This window comes from Chiroxiphia lanceolata, chromosome 3 (assembly GCF_009829145.1).
Source record: "Chiroxiphia lanceolata isolate bChiLan1 chromosome 3, bChiLan1.pri, whole genome shotgun sequence".
Classification (NCBI taxonomy): Eukaryota; Metazoa; Chordata; class Aves; order Passeriformes; family Pipridae; genus Chiroxiphia; species Chiroxiphia lanceolata.
Window position 1 is genome coordinate 1,736,562 of NC_045639.1, and position 19,777 is coordinate 1,756,338.

The 19,777-nt window shown below is 47.6% G+C and overlaps 1 protein-coding gene across 2 annotated transcripts; it reads right to left on the reverse strand.

Annotated features, from left to right (window-relative positions):
- Nucleotides 1–588: 588 nt before the first annotated feature.
- PPP4R3B (protein phosphatase 4 regulatory subunit 3B) lies at nucleotides 589–19,654 on the reverse strand. Of its 2 annotated transcripts, none has more exons than XM_032684153.1 (16): nucleotides 19,259–19,654; nucleotides 17,946–18,001; nucleotides 12,885–12,983; nucleotides 11,607–12,227; nucleotides 8,977–9,054; nucleotides 8,673–8,789; nucleotides 7,890–8,006; nucleotides 7,393–7,524; nucleotides 6,851–6,953; nucleotides 5,980–6,021; nucleotides 5,548–5,706; nucleotides 5,041–5,210; nucleotides 3,933–4,072; nucleotides 3,583–3,767; nucleotides 2,956–3,080; nucleotides 589–2,285 (listed from the first exon to the last, which is right to left on the reverse strand). In XM_032684153.1, the coding sequence occupies exons 1-16, from the start codon at nucleotides 19,398–19,400 to the stop codon at nucleotides 2,190–2,192; spliced, it is 2,382 nt and encodes a 793-aa protein (XP_032540044.1). In that variant the 5' UTR covers nucleotides 19,401–19,654; the 3' UTR covers nucleotides 589–2,189. The 2 variants fall into 2 exon arrangements, with proteins under 2 accessions (XP_032540044.1, XP_032540043.1); XM_032684152.1 differs by having other exon boundaries at nucleotides 2,956–3,158; nucleotides 19,259–19,653.
- Between the last annotated feature and the right edge of the window lie 123 nt (nucleotides 19,655–19,777).

Genomic DNA, 19,777 nt, shown 5'->3' on the forward strand with positions numbered 1-19,777 from the left:
AGCTCATGGCACTCGGCTCCTGCAAAAACTCGTGACATCCTTGGTGTTGCTGTAAAAAAAACCTCCTGTGGGTCTGTCTGTGCAGCTCCTGCCGGTGCTTCAGTGAGGCTCTGGGGGAGAGAGCAGAGTCAGGGCTGAGCTCCCCTGGAGCCCTGGGCTGGGGTGGATGTTCCAGAGGCTCAGGACACGCAGGTCACTCCAGGGGTGCAATAGGGGAAGGCACATCCAGTGCAGCTGCTGCTCCGGGGCCGGGCAGTTGCTGAGGAAGTTCCTCTTCCCTGGGGAAGCAAAGCCAGAGGCAGGTGGGGATGGTGAGGCTGCAGCTCCACTTTCCCAGCAAACGCTTCCTCAGAGCCGGAGCTGCTCCATCCCACGGGTGGAAACAGGGAGTCCCAGCTGGGGGGGCTGGAGCCCTCAGGGGCAGCACCACTGGCCCCAGGTCCATCCAGGAGCTCACACCTTCCCACCGGGATCCCAGCTAGTGCTGGACAGTTACTGTTGGAACTGCAAGGACAACTCATCTCAAACGGTGCCCTAAACTGGCCACAGTTCACTCGCCCCGTGTAACAAACCAAACAAAAGCGGTAATTATGGAATTACAGGGTCACATTTTAATTCCTGAATTTTACAGTTCAGCATTAATATCACCACATGTATACAAATGGTGTAAAACAAGTACAGTGGTATCTTTAATACAAAATAAACTTCTGTTTTATGGAAAAAAACTATACTTCATATCTACACAGACAGCCCATCTTTTTCCAAACAAGAGCTAAAATTAAAACTACAAAAAAAAAAAAAATAATCTCCAAAACAGAGAAACTGCTTCAGTTTAAACTATTCCAGGAGAAATGGACCCATAACACGTATTACAAGAGTGACCTATGTGGTGGATTGCAGCTGGTTCCATCCTTTAACACTTGGGAAATTTCCTCTCGCTCTGCCATGATCTCGGATCACAATGGGCAAACTAACATTAAAATATTTACAGTTCACGTGCTGCTCTGCAAAATAAAACCTGGACTGTTTGCCTCCCCCAACTGCCCTCTCCCTGTCACCTACGTGGAATGTGCTTTTGTTTGTTAAAAAAAGCAGCTTCTGTCCCACCCAGGTTCAGGTGCTGCTTGTTGATCCCGCCCCAGATCCCGGTGTTCCCCTGGCAATAATTCCAGCTTGGTCCACGCTGACCTGGGTGTTGACCTGCTGCTCTAATTCCTCCCGAGGAGAAGCCTGTTAGTGTTTCTCATTCCCACCTCAGTCCTGCAACGTGAACTCACACACAAGGGCTGCTCCAGCTGAGGCAGCTCTTGGAGCGACAGGGAGCGCGGCTGGAATTCGGGACCTCGCCCACCTGGAAGCCAGCAGTTCTGGGCTGTGCCATGGACAGCACCAAGCAGCTCCTGCAGACACTGGGGAAGCTTTTGCTCCTTGGCATTGATATTACTGATACTATCTAGCCCAAAAAGCCAAGCCAAACCTCCCATTCTGGATCCAGCTTCGTTCTCTCCTCTGGGGAAACAGAGCTCAAAGCTCCCCTGAACTGTTTGACCAACTCCACATGCACTGGAACTGCAGCCTCCCTCCCTCCAACCATGAGAAATGTCATTTAGTTGGTAAGAAATGGTCCCAAAACATGGATTGTTCTTATGCAAACACAGTTAGTTTTCCCTTAAAATTGTTTTTAAAAGAGGCATTGCTAAAAGAACACAACTGACAGCACCATTACAAAATTAAGATTACTGGGTTCAAAATTTAAGCTCGACTTTTATTTTTTTTTTTCCTAGTTCTGTTAAACACTGGGGAAACCCTGCAATATATTTTAAAAAAAGTATTACCATACCTTTCCCTCCCCCTGCCCTCCCGACACCTGAGACTTTCCTTGCTGAGAAGCCATCATCCAGGTTCTGAGAATACTAACCCACTTTTTTTTTTTTTCATTTTTCATTTTTTTTGACAGCCTGAATGGCAGACTCCTTACTCTCTAGAAAGACATTAAGTTCCTTGGAAGCTTTGTGTTTACAGAACTAACCCTTTCTAGCTGATACACCGAGTTTCTTTTGCTACTCCTCGTATTATCTTATTTACTCATGGGAGAAAGCTTTCTGAATCAGACTCTTTTTAGCTCTTGAAACAGTTGCAGCATTTGAAACCCCGTAGGAAAAGTTCTTATTCCAAAGTTTTGGTTTCTTTTATGAACCCAGACGAGGTCTTTTCCTTGGAGATGTCTCCTCCTCTTCATCATCATCTTCATCATCAGGATAATCCACTAGGCCAACTAGACTTCCCTGTCAAGGAGAGAAAGGGAAAAAGGAAGTTCTCACCTTGAAAAAACCCCAAGGAATGTGCAATTTTAGGACAAGCCCCAGCCCACCTGTCAGGACACCACAGGCTGCAGCAGCGGGTTTTCTGGTGATGCCTTTGGCATTCCAAGACCCATTTGTCTGGAGAATGGTCCTGAAGCTGCAAAAAGCACTGGAGCCCCCTCACTCCTCTGGGTCTGGCCTCACAATTGTTTGGAAGTCCCTTCTGAAGCTCCCTGCTGGATGGGCACAAATCCACTGTGCACTGAGAGCCCTCTGGCTGCTCATCCTCGGGGTGGGCAATCAAATTCCTGCCCCACTTTTCCATAGGTGCTCAGGGGCCGGAGATTCCAACAGTGCAGGGCTGTGCCAGGCACCACAGAGGGGCCATCACCACCCTTGTCTGCTCAAAAACACCCGGGATCTGCCTGGATGGGGAGCACTAACAGAGTTCCCAAACCTCCCAATCTCCCCTGTACATGGAGCAGCGGCCGGGCAGGGAACAAGCTGAGGAGTGGCCGCAGTGAAGCCGTGAGGAAAACACTGAATGACACTGTGGCACCGGACACCAAGGGGCTCCAGTCCCACCCAGCCCTTCCCTAAACCCTCCCCACCCGCCCAGGGTTTTGCTGAGCCCCCTGTGCCCCTGTCCCACCTTGGGGGCCGTCACCGCCGGGGCCAGGGCCGTGCTCTTGGAGGAGGAGCCGTTGGAGCTCGCCGGGGACGTCTGAGCTGCCACCGATTTACTGTTGGCACCGTTGGCACCGTTGGCTGCGCTGGCTGAGTGGGAAAAAGTGAATTTGAATCCCCCAGCTGAAGTCCTTTTTGGAAGATTCTCTTTGTCTTCGCTCTCCTTAGCTGAGGGACAAACATTGCCACACTTAGGAACAGCTGCACACCAGGAGCACCATCTGCATCACAGCACGAGCGCGGGGCGAGAGCCGACGGGTTTTTTGGTTGTCCTTTGTCTCCAAATGGACAGTTCCCCATCCGGCCTCACCCAGGGCCCTCAGCAGCAAACTGAGCAGGGCCCACACGCTGAGGGCCAGGGCTCACTCAGAGCACACAAGCACAGTCTTGCCTTTGAGTGCCATTTACACTAAACGCGTGCCCGGAGCAGTTTAACTCGTTATTTTAACCCTGAACTGGCTGGCAAAGACACGCTCAGATCTCCTGCCTGACTGACACACAACACCCTCAGTGCTGCTCGTGGTGCAGAGCACAATCCACGGGTCTGCCACGGAGCCCTTCCAGTGCCAACAAGCTCAAGCAGGGTAAGTACCTTTTTTAGTCTCCATAAATTTTTCATAGCTATCTGGGAAATCATCCTCCTGCTTTGACTTCTCGACTGGAGGGACAACAGCTTCTCCTTCTTCCTCCTCATCCTCGTTGAACCACATCTCCTCGTCCTCCTCCAAGGCTCGGGCGTCCCTGCGGAACCTGTTGCTGCGCAGGATGGAGGGGACACTGCAAGAGACACAGCACAGGGGTTCCAGCTCTGCTGCTGGGGGCACACTGGGGAGCAGCAGCGGCTCCCAGACTTCCAGGGGGATAGTTTGGCCCTCCATTCCCAGCTGGCAGTGATGTGCCAGCTCCCCGGGACAGACCCAGAGCACACAAACCAGGGCCCACCTGTTCAGCTTCTGGGTCTGTCGGTCTTTTTCTTGCTCGTACTTCGTCTTCAGTCCCTTGAATGTCTGAACATATTCAATAGATTCAAGTGCATTATAGAAGTTTTCAACTATATGTGCAATAAGGGACTTAATGTCTTCCTGCAGGAGAACAAGACAGGGTTTCAGTCTCACGTGGTCACAGGCAGGAGCTCAAAGTTTTTGAGTTTAGTCTGGAAAGGAACTGATTCCTCGCCTAGGACCAAAATATTATCGTACAATATTGTACAAACGTGAAGTATTCAGATTTATCTTCAATAAAAGAGCTGAGATCCAGAAATAATTACTGGATTTCCCACAGACACAGACAATACTCAGCAGTGTCCCAGTGCAATCTGTGATGCTCTCATGAACCAGGATGTTTTATCTGGGATAGCTGTGCCCTGCTCTCCCTGCAGCTTCCAGCTCTGCCAGTACTCAGTAACTACAGCAGCTCCCATGGGACAAGGTACCTCTTGGTCAGTGTCCCTCTAACAAGTCTGTCACCATATCAAACCCTAACATTCCAAATTTTCTTCTTGCTGGAAAAGATAGCAGCTACAATATCCTGTGAGTAAAAACTGCCCTTCACTTTCCCAGGGTGCAGAGATTCCCTGGAAAGCCTCCCACACATCGAGGCTCTCCCAGCCAGTGGCTCAGGAGCTGCTCCAAGTCCTTGTTTCCCAAGGAGCTGGGTGCTCCTGCCTGTCCTGCCCACACACACAGTGTTCACACACACACAGATTCAAAGCTGCCACTGGCCAGGGAAACACTTGTGTAGGACTTAAAGGACAACGTTTGTAGCCAAATAAGTCTCATTGAGACCCACTAATACCCAGATTTAGCGCCACACAACACATTTCCCTTCATTCCTCAGTGCCAGGTTTGGTCCAGAAGCACCACATGAAGCTGGGACTGAGCCCCAGGACAGTTTGACACCAGCAGGGCCCACACACCCTCCGCGGTGGGACAGTCACGTACAGCGGGCACGTTACGGGGTCACTTGACCTGGATGTTTATGTACAGGAGGGATTTTAGGCGGAAGGGAAGGGTTGCCATGTCCCCAGGGGTCAGGGCTGAGCAGGACTCACCACCCGGATGAACTCGAAGAGCTCGATGACGGCAGAGTTGAGCAGGTTGTAGCGGGTGCCGTTGTCCAGCAGCGCGTTGATCACGGGCTCAAAGAGGTTTCCCTTGGTGATGTAACGGTTGTAGAACTCATCCTTCAGCCCAATTATCCTCCTCATGAAGCGGAGAGCACCTGCATGAGCAAAGCAATTCCAGGGTTCACTAACCCCCTGCCTAGTGCTGCCCTGAGGAAGGTGCACCCCAAACCAAGAGCACCCAGGAGCACCCTGGGCAAGTGCAGCGGCAGCAGGTGCTGACAGGTCACCTTTCCTTTTCCTTCTCTCACTTTCCTGGGTGTTGGAAAGCCATCAGGGACCACTGATCTCTGCCTAAAGTCCAGCAGCAATTACTCAACAGGAGTCAATAGTAAACAGGGAATTCCCAGGCATTTTAGGTGCCCACTGGCACTGGAACACCTTCCCCAAGTGCACACAGAGCTTGAAGGAGGAAATCAACAGCTCCATACTCACACAAGGCCAGGAAGGTGTGTTTGGAATTCATCAAGACCAGGACTCTTCTCAGCAAATCTTTGTTCATGATGTAGTTCTTGATGTGATATGTGTGATGCTCCACACAAAAAGTAAGCAGCTCCAGAATTAAGGCAAGTAGTTGTGCCGTTTGATAATTATCTGTGAGAGAAACGAACACTTAAATGATACCAAAATAAACAATGTGCAGTCATGCACCAAATCCTCACCAAGCTCAGCTGCTATTGCAGTTCCTGACACACTTTTTAATAGATTTTGGTTTTATTGTGTTGCTTCCAATTGTCTCAAGTGAAGCAAAGTGCCCACATCTATTTCAATAAAATGTATTACAAGAAATAAACCTTTCTCTTTTAATAAAATACCATACACAGCAAACAAGGGAACTTCCAAAACTCCAAGTCAATTAGAACTTACCAGGACAAATTGTATTACTCTTAGTGGATCCAACTACTGCATCTGACCGAGAGAAAACAGAAACAAACATCAGGAAAAGGTTTTCAAAGCCCTGTCAGTATTTCAAAGATGGGGATAAATAACCAATTCTACAGATGGTCAGACTTTCCACCAGATCAAAAGTTCCTGGAAGCTATACAGAAATCAATGTGCAACAAGGATGTAGCCAGGGCAGATTTAATTTACATTAAATAATATTTAATTCACATTACAAAGTTTCCAACCCCACCGAGGTGAAAGTACGGAACCTGATACTTACAATATTATCCCTACACAGAATAAAGTGCCTGATCTAAATTTTTCAAATAATACACTCAGCACTACAACAGATGTTTTTACCAGGTTTATTTTTGTATAAAATGCCAAAACTTTTTTTTTTTTTTTTTTACTTAATAGGAGAAGATGGGGAAGATGAAACAGATGTTTTCACCAAATACGTATTGGTTTGATTTAATCCCTTGAAAGAGTGTTCATGAAGTCCAAGGCAAGAGGCTTCACAAAGTCAGCATCAAGACATGTTAAATTCCTGTTTGTAGAGCACTAGAGGCAAACTAATGAGTGTTATTTGCTTGCAACAAACAAAAGATTTCCAATTCTTTTACTGGCACCGGGAAAAGTTGAAGAAGAAAGAAGGTGAGGGAGTTCCAAGCTGCCCTGCTTTGAGTCACGAAACTGCCGAGGGCTCTCACAGCACTTTTGTAAACTTTGGCACAAAAGCCCCTGTGACCTACAGACACCTCCTGCTTTACAGCAAACGTTTTTAAGAATTGTACTGATGAAATTAGAATGGAGTTAACAATAAATATTATCCTGGTTAACAGCAGGGCAGTACCTTTCTCCCCCTTCTCCTGGGCCGTGTTGGCCAGCAGCGGCGCCGTCAGCACGTGCATGCAATGGTTGTAGAAGAAGTTGAGAAACTCACTTTTCTCTGTTTTCTGAAAGAAAAATCACCTTATTAAACACTGGCATGTGGGCATAAGCTCTTAAATAAGAAAGAACAGTAACAAGGGAGACAGCCCACAAAGAATTCCACTGACTCCTCCGGGTCTGCCTGGATGTTACCAGTCGGGCCTGCAAGATTTGTCTTTGCTCAAGGGAGACTGTTCTTTTCATTTTGGGACATCTAACCAAGGTAACTGTCATCAAAAAATCCCCACCATGCAAAGATATGCTGGAAATACATCACTAACTCGGAATGCTTGACAAAACTTGTTTAATGAATACCTGTACAATGCCCTGAAAAAATATGTTTTATTATCAAAAGCTGACGGAAGCTGCAGCTTGTTGTTTAGCTTGTTAAAATTCACTGTCAGCCCACACACAGAGAGTACAGGTTTTTAACTTTGCCCAGGCAGCAGAGCTGTGTTTGCTCACATTGGCTGTGGCCAGCATGTTCTCGGGGTCGATGAGGGTCCTCAGCAGCCCCATGAGCTGCACAGCTCCCCCCAGCTCCGGGTCAGTGTCACAGATCATCTGCTCGATGACCACGTTGATGAGGAGGATGTCCTGCACAGAAACCCCAGACAAACACGGTCACACACACAGCCAAGGGTGGAAAGCAATTCCCCTAATTTCTGTCGGTTTTCAGAAGACAAATTCAAGTGAAACTGAGGCATGGAGATACACTGGGATACAGGAATTCTGTCAAGCACAACCCTCCACACCCACAATCCTTGTTACTCACACTGTGAACTCAGGGAACACCAACACGCTCACAAATGTCTGTATTCTAAATCTACTTTGTCCTGTGTTTCTAATATCGACATTTTTGGGTTAAACCTCTCCAGAATTTGGGATATGCTTGTTTGCTTGTTTTTAACCCTGTTTGCTCTAAAACTGGTATATTCTAACTCTGGACCACTTTCACTTACATCATCACTCTGCTGGGCCTCTTGCATTACAAATTCTCGGACCATGGATGGGCTAAATTCTACCAGATAAGAAAATATATCTGTAGCAGCAGATCTAACTTGCAGATCATCCATTCCCTAATAAAAAAAAGAAAATGTAGTTCATTAGTCAGAACAAATTCAGATTGGTATTTATTATCAAGTAAAGTTGCAAAGGAGAGGGACTGAAAAGTTTTGAGAACGTTTCACCGCAGAAGTTTCTCTGGGAAACACAGTCAGAGGGTTGCAGAAAAACAACAATAAACCAGCAAGATGAACTGCAATGGTCAGGCAGCAACAGCTGCTGCAACCAAAAGAGTGAAAAAAAAAAATTATGTTTTCCCACTGCTGATTAGGAAAGATTAATCTGCTAATGACAGGATTACGTGATCTTTCGGGCAGGGACCAGCTCACAGTTCAAGATTATCTAAAAATACTTCTTTGGCCCTGTCCCAACAACAACCACAACAACAACAATTGAGCTGCCACAGGAAAAAAAGAGCCTCTTTCAATCTTTACAGCTCCCTGTCACAAGGACTGCACTGATCAGACTTCTCTGCCACGCAGAGTAGCAACAGCCAGAGCACCCAGGGTCAGAGGGCCGGGGGCAGCCTTTGGATTCCGAATGTCCCGGTCACCTTCCAGCCTCAGCAGGGCAGAGCTGGCCCAGCACACTGACACAGGGGTGCTCAGCACAGCCCAGATCTGCTGCAATGGCTGGGGCCTTCTCTATTTTATTGCAATCAGCCCCAGGCATTCACTTACCATGACAATTTCAAGAGCTGGAAGAATTCCCAACTTGGCCAAAGTTTTGAAAAACGCGTCTCTGTTCTGAGGTTGTAACGTCTGAGAGAAGGCGCAGAACTCCTTGAAAAAGTTCACCTGTTGCACAGGGAAAATGTAATTACAGGTGCATGAGTCTGACAACCCTCTGGAAGGAGGAAAGAGTTCCAGTTTGTAGCAGAGTGTGCATTCTGGGTGATTCCACAGAAACCAGCAGAGCAGTGTCACTGTTTCTGTTTCCTGGCTGCAATTTAAGGGCTGAGGGACCCCCCGAGCTCACACTCACCAGTTCACACCGTTTGTCATCATCTGTAGCTTCATCTGTTAATTGTGCAAAAACTTCAGACAGAAACTTCTCGTCTTCCTGTGGAACACACAAAAGGAACACAGCTTAGAGAGCCCCTGAAAGAAGGTAAAGCTTCCACCTTTGCAGGATCCCACAGTGCAGCAAGGCCAGCACACTTCCAGCAGGATGATTCCCAGTGGGTTTTGGACTATTTATTACTGGCTTTTCATATTCACACCCTCCATTATCAATAGATATTTAATACACACAGGACAACACCTCACTTCTTGGAAAGGATTTCAGTCACCCCATTGCTTAGGACTCAAGAGGTACCAAAACCCCAGGGTGACATCACCATCTCTCCAGTGTTTGGGCACTTCCGGCCCTCTCTGTCCTGTGCTTTCTCTGCACTCCTTCACATGGGAGAATCGTGTTGGCAGCCTCTCAAATCCAATGTCTGTTATCTTTTAAAGACAATATAAATCTGAAAGCAAACAGTAACACACTACAGCATGACAAAATTAGGCACTGATCCAACTCTGTGCACTTCTGCATTGAACAAACAGGAGCAGAACAGCAGCACTATAACAAATATACACACCAAGTTGGCACTGCAGGACATGGAGGGTGCTTACCTGTCTATTTGGCCTCGTGCTGCCACTAAAATCTCTGTGCTTTATTAGGTTGACTTCATACACAGTTGTTACAGTCACAGCAATGCAGCCAAAGGCTCATGATTTTTTTTTTTTTTTTAAGATGTGTGGAAAGAAGTGCTTTACAAACACAGGATACCTGGACCCAACATCCCAGAGAGCACAACATACACAGACTGAGTGGTTTATTTTAAGCTTTGCTGGCTTGAACAGCTTCATTAAGCCTGTCAAAACCCAAACCCACGCCATACCAACAGCAGTTATGCCAGAAAATCCCCACTCTACAGAGATCTCTTGCTTTCCCAAGGCTGCTCCAGAGTAATCCCGATGTCCCAGGGCCCAGGCTGGCCCCGGGTTTGTTTCCCTCCCATCCCCAGCAGCACTGGGATCCAGTGCTCCGTGGCACGTAGGAAGGAGCTTTGCTGTGGCCAACACAATCTGCTCCTCCCATGAGCTGCCCTCAGCCAGGGAGCTTTGCCAGGGGATTTGGGGTAACAGGAGTCCAAGGCGCTCACCAAACCCAAAGGAGCTTTAGAGCTCTTGTGCCACAACGAGGAGCTGACTGACACCAGAGGGCTGGGGCAGCAGCCCTGAGCTCCACACCACCAGGGAATTCCCCTCAGTTACAGCTCTTCCATGTCTGCTTTCTTCCCAGCTGTAATTCTCCAGGATCAACATTATTTGGAAATCATCACCCATGTCTCCTCTACAAGCTTTGAAACAAGCAGGCAAACCTATGTGCCACACATTCTGATGGCAAAGAGCAGGGACAGAGTCAGCAAAGAACTGTCAGAGGGTTTCAGAGCCTCCTGCAAAGAGCACTAGAGGGAACAGCAAACCACAGCACAATTAAATATCCAGCACTGCAAGGCCTCAATGAAAAATAAATTTACAGGACTTAAAAAAATCTCTAAATGGAAAGGACTGTGGCCTCAGGAGAACAATGCTGAATTTATTTTTAGTTTTAGAAAACAGATGCAAAAGAATTTAAAGAGATATCTGTATTTAACACAAAGTCGTTAATTTTGCAAGGGGGATTTAATTTTTAGTTTCTTTCTGCTATTCAGCCACAAAGTAGAAAGAAGCCAAAAAGCTTACTCATGCAATTCTGTGCAATTATTCAGTTTGGACTTTTTTTCCAATCCTCTGTTGAACTCTTTACCATATTCCACCCATATTTGCACTCAATACCATACTCCATATGGATGTTATTTCTCCAGAGCCCCTCTCTTCCCACAGTTTCTACTCTTCTCAATTCTCCCTGTTCCACAAAGGCTCTCCACACCCAACCCAGGGGCTTTGTCCTCTGTTCCACACAAATGTACCCTTCTTGGACATGGATCCAAACCAGAATAAAGCCCCTCTGGTACCCTTTAGTTCAGATTGGAAACACTCAAATGCCCTGAAGTTCACACACAGCTCTTCACTGAGGCTCCTTCCACGCTCCAGCTCCGTTGGCACACCCATGCAGGACAGTTTTCGGCAGTGACATCTTGGCTATTTTTTAATTATTACTTCTGGGTATATCAGTATGAAAAAACCCCAGCAACTAATCCCTTGATTTTTATGGCAACATGAACATTTGAAATCAGCACCATGAAGTAACAGCAGCATAACAGGAATGATTCTGAACGTGCTCTTTGGCATCACAGACCCAGAGTTTGTTACAAGCACAGCACAAACGTCCCTCATACAGAACACTGATATTTGTTCCCTAAATACCTCTATAAAACCAGCTCAAAAGGTCTCTGTGGCTTGGGAATCAAGGAGAAAAATCTTTCACTGTTTACAACCCGTTAAAAAAAATATTAAATTTACTCACCTGAAATCTACCTTTTCAAGATACAAAAGCAAAGGTATCAAAAAGAAAGGGACACTGTGCCAATGGAAGTGTGTGTGATTAACTGTAATCCACTGGAAACTACAGCTACAGGTATCCACACATCATCCATCCAGACCATACTGAAAACCACTTACCTGCAACATACTGACAATCTCAACTTTGTTGAAGAAAATAAAGGAAGTGAGGGTAGAAAGAAAATTCTCTTCAAAAACAGATGGCGTCGGCAAGATGATGTCCTGAATATACTGTACCCTGTAAGTCTGGTGGATTTTTTGCCTGAGTTCAGAGTCTGTGATAGGAATAACCTCCTTAAACTTTGCCGTTTTGGTCAAGAACTCCCTGTGCCGCTTGGGCTGAGCCAAAGAAGGGTCATACTCCAGGCACCCCACCACATCCATGATGCACTCGTCAGAGAACATCACCTCGAACAGAGTCGCTTTGTTGAGGAACAAAATGCCCCGGATGATCTCGTACAAGTGGTGCAAGCCCTCCGTGTTCTCCAGGTTCTCGCACACTTGGAAGAGCTGCAGCAGTTTTTTGATGTAGCCCTCGTTCTCCAGGGCCAGGGCCAGCTTTTCCCGGCGGATGGGCGAGGAGAGGACAGAGGTAACGAGGTCGGCGATCTCTTCAAGTTTGTTGAGTTCACAAGTGGGAAGGTCGATCAAGGGACTGGTTTCAGGCATCTCCTCTATGTGCTCCTCTTCCGACTCAATAAGGTCCTGTGTGACTTCCACCGAGGGATCCTTGCCCTGAACCTGAGGAGAGAGTGCACACAGTTACTGCCTCCTCCCAAATTATACACCAAAATAACCAGTAACTGAAATAACAGCCCATCTCCACTGCCTGCTTTCTCCCAGGGAAGGTGAGCTCTGTGTTTCTTCAGACTTTTCCAAGTCTGGGAAGGTTATGGTAATTCCCATGTGAAAGCTGGGGGGTTTTAGCCCCTTTGTTTGGTTTTTTTTTTTTGAGTCTTTGGTCTGACAGTTTGGGCTCTGCCACCTCTTTGTCTGTCCCTGGCACATCCAGCTCCTTATTCCTTGCAGCACGTCTGCAGTTCCCCCCTGCACTCCAACAAGCTGCTTCCTGGGGCCAGCCGGGACAAGGACAATCAAAACCTGGTGCTCTGGAAGCCCCTTTTTAATAAAAGCAATCCCACCAACCTCCCCAAAACACCCAGCACCTGAGTGCCACCATTACATCAATTTTTCACAAGCCTGACACTCCATCACTAAAACCACAACCGCTGCTCTCAGTGGGGGCAACTTTAGATTTTACACAGAAAAGCCACAAAAAATAACAAAGAGTATTTGCTTATTTTACAAGGAGGTTTAAAAAGGATGTACAAATACATCAAAAGTCACAGAAGACAATAAAACATCTGGAAGAAACAAAATGTGTAAGGTGAACTGTACCTGGCAGATTTTTTCCCAAATCTCATCACAGCCAGCTTTTTCTTGAAAACTCAGTGCTAAATCATAGTTCTCTGCTTCTGACCAAACAATCAGGGTGTCCTGTTTAAGACAAAAACAAGAAAATAATTATTTCTGAAACAGGTCTGCATTGCATATTAATCTCTAACCCTTTACAGCCAATGTCTACAGAAGAAAGTTTTAATTAAGTTACATTTGTCAATAAAAGAACATATGACACTAAAATACTAAATCACCTGTTCTGTCATAAGGAACATCAACTTAAACCTGCAGTAGAACAATTTAAGTATTTTCATATTAAGTAAAGTTGAAACAAACCCCTAACATTTCAGTTCCCTCCTCAGAAAGGGTTTCAGACAGCCCCAGCACTGACAGGAATAATGCTTGATGTTCACATATCTGTTCTGAATTAAAGACACACAGCCTGAATAATACAAACCTCCTAAGTTCTTACTAAAGTTACCAGCATCTTGCCAGCTGCTGCCATTTGAGCAAGGTTTTTTTTCCTCTCTCACTATTGTCTCCATCAATTCCATCCCTGCACTTGCACAGAAGCTCTGGAAGTTTCGCTGGAATTTCTGAATGGACTAAAAGGTTTTTTTAAGAGGTTTTACTGGGACACTTGCTGCTGTACTATGAGGAGGGTAGGTCTGTACCCTGACATTCAAATACAGAGTTGTTGTGGTTTAACCCCAGATGACAACTAAAGACCACCCAGCTGCTCCCTCGCTTCCCCCAAACCAGTGGGATGGGAAGGAGAGATGGAAAAGGTGAAACCCACAGGTTGACACAGGAACAGTTTAATCCAGGTAATGAAGGAAAATATAATTAATAATTATAATAACAGCAACAATAAAAAGGAAGCTAAAGAGAGGAATAAATCCCAAGACAGACAAGTGGTGCACAACACAGTTGCTCAGCCCCCTGACTGATGTCCCCGAGCAGGGATCGGTCCCTTCCAGCCAACTCCCCCAGTTTATCCACTGCCCATGGTGTCCAATTGTTTGGAATATCCCCTTGGCCACTTCAGCTGCCCTGGCCATGCTCCCTCCCAGCTCCTCGTGCAGCTCCTCACCTGCAGGGCATGGGAACTCCACAGTCCTTGATTTAGGGAAAGCATCGCTCAGCAACAACCAAAACATCCCGTGTTATCAGCGCTGTTCTCACCCTACACCCAAACCACAGCATCCACCAGAGGAAGAAATTTATCCCAGCTGAAACCAGGGCAGCAGTTCACCACCCTGCAGCAAACCCACCTCGGGTAAGTGTCCAAACTGAAGAGCTCTCTGCTAAATCTGCACTGCATTTGCTGGGCTCCAGCAAAACAGTTCAACCTGCAACCACGTTTGTTGACTTCCTGACCCGTTACCGCAGTTTAAAGACTAAAGTGGTTTTTAAATACTAGCCAGCCCTTGCTTAATGGTCAGTGAGGCAACTCACTTCCCACACTTACAAAGTTCAATATTCACCACACAACCTAGCAAGGCTTGTTGAGTTTACCTTATGCACCACTTTTGCTGGAAACAAAATATTCAGAGTGGTATCTAAGCCTAGCAAGGAGATCCAAAGAAACACCGTGAAACGAGAAGCTCATTGATTACTGTCAGTAAGGTGTTTGTTATACCAACAGATCAGCCTCCCTCTCCCAAAACAGAGTCACAGGCCACACTAAAACCAACTCCATTTGCACAAACTCCATTTTTTTTTTCCTCTTTCTTACCGATTTTTACGTATTTCTTTGAAGAAACCAAGTTTTCCCATTCTGGAAAGAACTGGGCTCAATGCACTATGGTTTTAGTGCTGCTCATGAGAGTTGTTTATTTGTACTGCAGTGTCCTTGTTCCACTGGCCCTTCTATCCCACAGCCACAAATGTTCCCAGGAGCCTCCCTGCTTTTGGGCCCACTCGTGTGCACAGAGGGTACAGCTCCTTACAGCTGACATGGTTCTCACTTCCAGCTGTCCCCCCTCATCTCCAGCTCAGGGACAGCTGGATCTCTGTTTGCCATTTTACAGGCAACAGTTGAACTGGGCTTCAAGGAAAAAATACTGTCAACTGCAGGCACTGAACAGCCTGATCAGCTCCCTGATCCAGTTCTCTTCCAGAGATTAATTAAAAAAAAAAAAAAAGAAGAATTATTAAGTACAGTTTTATAGCTGTTAAAAAATTCAGAATCTGAAATGCATGTCTTTAAACATTCTGTGAAATGACTGATGCCCTGACACTCAAATCAATGCACTCCCAGGTAGGCCAGACTCAGAGGTGCTTCACTGAACAAAGGACACACATTCAGCAGCTCTATTCATAGCCCAGGATGATTCAAGTCAGAGAATTAGTGCAGTACCTTAAAATGACTCCAGGAATCCATAGGGACTGCAGGCAAAAATTTGTGAGAGTTCTCGAGTTACTGAATGGTGCTTCTTACAATCTGTACTGCCCACACAAAGCACAAGTTACATAAGCTTTTCCAAAAATATTTCAGAAAGACTGAGGGATGGTTTCATCAGAAGATAATGGTCCAAAACCAATATAAAGTGATCTGGCACACACTTCCTGCACGACCTCAGCCAACCCCCGAGGAGCACAGCGATGCTGCGACGGGTATTCCCCATACCCAGGGTGCTGCTCTGTCCACCAGCAACACTCCCCAGTTCACTCAAACACCACAGGAAGTAAAAAAAAACAAAACTAATTCTGAACAAAAGTTTCAGCTCGCAGTAGTTCAAGCCCCTCTTCAGTGCTGGTTTGCACAGTGTCTGCTGTTCCCCCTCTCCTCGTTCCTGCTCTGGCCCTTCACACTGCACAGGGAATCATGGAGGGACAAGCTGATAGAAATTAATCCAAGAATAGGACGTTTTCAGCTCCCTCAGTTCCTACATCTGACCTGCCACACAGTGCTGTGAATAGAGTGAAACAGGAGTGAAGAAGCCCTCTGGCAACTGCTTTAAGAGCCCCCCTGCAAATGTGTTAAATCCCAGCCTCGAGGAACTCGGATTTTGCCTCTAGCAAACGGCTCTGCTGTCACATGAGTGACGGCAACTCTGGGCAAAAGGCAGGATTTGCACACATTTTCATCTCGGAGCTGAACACAGGCTGAGCACACCTAAAAACAGTTAACATCAGAGGCAGCATTCCCAGCAAGGATTTCTGTAGCAGTTCCAGCTCTTCTGCCAGTCCTGCCAGGGAACAGCAACCTCGAGCAGAGGGTGAAACAACAAATGGGCGTGGTAACAACTTTTCAAACTGCTCCTGCAAGAGGCTCCAGAACACATGTGACCCTGTCCCTCTGCTGGCCTGGGGTGTTCCACAGGGGAACACACCTCCCAAAGCCTGGGCCCCAAAGCCCAGGGGGATCTCTGCAGGCTCTGTGTCCTCTGCATCCATGTTACCAGAGATTATAATCACGGACTGATGTACAGCACCCAAAAATCAGCTGGCTCCCTTTTCTCCACACAACACTGTTACACAAATCACAGTCTAAGAGTTAACTCTCCTCTGAGTCCATTCAAGGCATTTACATGAAGACAGATGTGTAGGCAGGGCACGGTTTCCCTTCCACCAGGAAACATCAACCTGGCTCTGGAAGTCATCAATCATTATTCCTCTTAAAAAAAGCAAACCCAGACTTCTTCAAAAGAGTGAACAGTGGAACAAACCCTTTCTGCCACAAGGACACAAAAGGATTAGAATCAGGAACAAAACCCAACCAAAATAAACCTCAGCTTGAGTTTTTCTAAACTATGACCTACCTTTTCCACATGAAAAACGACAACCAAAGCTACTTAAGTTACTTGAAACTTCGCTACCAATTAAGTGAGAAAGGCTTTCAACTAATCAGTTGTATGAAGTTTCAGGAAACAGGGTGCAAAAGGAAGCGTTTTAAGTTCTACAGGGACATAATCTGCATTTGTATTTTAATGTGTATTGGTTTCCCCCAGTAAACAGGAAGCAGTGCAAGGCTCTGCAGAGCTCTACCATCCTCCTTCCTGAGCGTGGCCCACCCAGGGAAAGCCTGTGGATGTCACCCACCTGACTCAACCCACCCAGAAACCACAGCAAACAGATCCTTCTGGAAAGGTTGGCCCAGGACTCCAACTGCCTCCTAACCTGAAGTGAGCCAACCCACCATCAAGAGACAACAAAGTTTCTTTCTCCAATTCTCACACTGTCACTAAAACTAAATCCTTAAAAGACCTGTCTCTTCGGGCTCAGGAAGAACAAAATTACTGTTTCCCAGTGCTGAAACACTTCTGGGTGCCACAGTGATGAAGAACAGGAGCAAATACTGAACAAAAGGAACAGGGAATCTACTGCAGAACAAAGGAACAGACAGAAAAAAATCCAGAAAACCCATGAGAACAATGTAGGCAGAGACACCAAAAATTAAAGCTGAAAAAGGGAAAACAATAAAAGTGATAAAAGCAGTAGAGGTTCAGTAAGCTGATTTTTTTCAGTAGATTAGCCAAAAATGACCTATTAACATAGCTCCCAGCTGCTTTACTGCCTTGCTTTGCAGCAGGTTTTCCCCAAGGAAAGGAAACCAGGCAGGTAAGTCTGACCATGGCTCAGAGCCTTCCCAAGGACAGCACGAGTTTTCAGGGCTTAAAATAAAAACAGTGAAAGAAGTCCCACAAATTCCTTTATGTTACTCCAGCAAAAGAACTCAAGAAGTAAATAAATACACTTCAACAGAGCTGGCCAAAGAAATAATACAGCAATTATTTCAGACAGCTTGGGATGGGAGACAAAAGTTACACATGTATGGTTCCAACTATTTTTCCCATAACTAGTTCAATATTTATCCAACTTGCATACATTATCTTCAAAGCCTGAGGTCTGCAATGCTTTTTCAAGACGCACATTTTAATTTCTAGAATTCAAAGCGTTATAGCCCTTTACAGGCTCCTACGGAAGTTTTTCACCTCTATAAAAAACACCATCAACAGTTCCATGTCATCCCGTTTTCCTGAAAAACACGATTACTTCAAGAACAAAACAATTCCTCAGCAATCAGAAAAAACAAAGCCTAGCAATAATACTTGCCTGCTGTTTTTGATATGCAGTATTTGGATTTATCTTCGATTCTAACAGTAGTGAACCTGAAAAAGGCATGAAGAGACATTTACTGAGTTCAACAAAACAAACATCTCCACTCCTCTCACACCGCTGCCCGTGTGCCAGCCAACACAGGCTCAGCTTAATCCAAATCTTACAGAAAATCCGGGAGAACCGCCTTCTTTAAATATAACTCCCTAAAATAAGCCGGGTAAGGCAAAACTCAACAGAAATATCCACGTTAAAACGCAGTTTTCTATTCTAATTTAGTCTAAAATTCTTTGCAGCGCTCTTTTCTCCCCAAACCTGGTGCGAGAAGCAGCTTGTTCAAAGGCCATTTACCAAACCTGCACGGATTTGCAGCAGTTAAGGTGCTGCCCAGCATAAAAATGTTTTTGCCCAGGGAAGCCACGTGGGCCGTTTGCTTTTATTGCCTTCAGCTGCCCTTCAGAAGTGAATCATTCAGATACTATAAGAGGGGACTTTATCTTGTGTATGCAAGTAGTGTATGTCTCCTGGCAACAGCTCCAGAGCAATTTATCCCAGTCTTAGGTGGTTTATTTAGCACATTAGCACCTGTCGGCTGATGAAGTGGGGAGCACGTACCTCCCCACTCCAAAAAAGCCCCTTTAAGGTGACTTTAAAGCGCAATAAAACACGAGGAACGCCACACGGCTCGAGTACAATCAGGGAATTCCTGAGGGGGGAAAAAGAGCAAGAAACGAACAACTTTTTGCAGCAGTAAGAAAGGGGGGGGGGGGGGGAAAGCATTTCCAAAGCAAAGAAAATCATTCCGAAAGCGAACAAAATGTCGTCACACGTAACAACCCCGGCTCCGTGCAGGTGGAGGAGTTGCAGCTGGTCGGGGTAACAGCGTGGGGCTGAGTCAGGGCAGGGCCAGGTGGGGTTTTAGGGAAAGTTTCCCCCCCCCCCCGAGGGTGGTGGGGCAGCGGGCACGACCAGGGCTCAGCACATGGTGGGACCGGCGGGGCGTGTGTGCTGCGCGGGGCCGGGGGCTGCTCGTCCCCAGGAGCCCTTCCGACCCGGCGTATTCCACCATTCCAGGACTCCACGAACTGCGGGGGGGAGAAGGAAGGTCTTGGGCCACGGTGGCAAACACTGCTGTGGCTCGTAGGGGGAAGGAAACTCCGCCCGGAGCCGCAAGGTAAGGGCAGGAAAGGGGGCAGTAATAGCGTAATAACTACAGGTCTCGTCGGGGCGTCCGGAGGGAGGCACCACGAGCCGAGCCCGGCGGCGGGGGGCGAGGGGAAAGGCCTGGGCAGCCCCGGCCACGCTCTCACCGTCCGACTCGGCGCGCACCAGCAGCGACATCCCCTTCAGCCGCTCCACGTAGCTGGAGGAGACGTGCCCGGTGCCCCTGTCGTCCCATTGCCGATCCTCGTTGAGCGTGTAGACCTTCACCCGCCGGCGGGTGTCCGACATGGTGCAGCCCCGGGCCCGCTCCGCCTCCGCGGGGGCGATGGGGCGAGGGCGGCGGGGAGCAAGCGGGGCGGCCGGGCCGCTCAGGGGCAGCGCGGGGCCTGCACCGCGCCGCTGTCCATGGCGGGTCGGCGCCGCCGCGCCCCGGCCCGGGCCTCGCTGGCGCCGCTCCGCCTCGGCAGCTACCACAGCGCCGCCGCCATCTTGTAACCCGACTCGGGCCGCCTTTCTCTTCCTCCCCGCCCGGCCACGGGCTCCCCTCGCAGGGGCTACGGCGGCCGCCCGCTGCCGCCGCGCCGCCGACGGGACGGCGGCCACAGGGAGGGGAGGGACGGGGCGGGACGGGGCGGAGCCCGCGCTCGCTCCCTCACGGCCCCGGG

Excerpts from the sequence above, each read along its gene's own strand:
- PPP4R3B (XM_032684152.1), bottom strand. The coding sequence starts at position 19,400 with ATGTCGGACACCCGCCGGCGGGTGAAGGTCTACACGCTCAACGAGGAT. Across the intron at positions 9,055-11,606 it reads AGATTGTCAGTATGTTGCAG|GAAGACGAGAAGTTTCTGTC; the intron begins GTAAGTGGTTTT and ends TGTGTTCCACAG. Across the intron at positions 5,211-5,547 it reads ACACACCTTCCTGGCCTTGT|GTGCTCTCCGCTTCATGAGG; the intron begins GTGAGTATGGAG and ends TTGCTCATGCAG.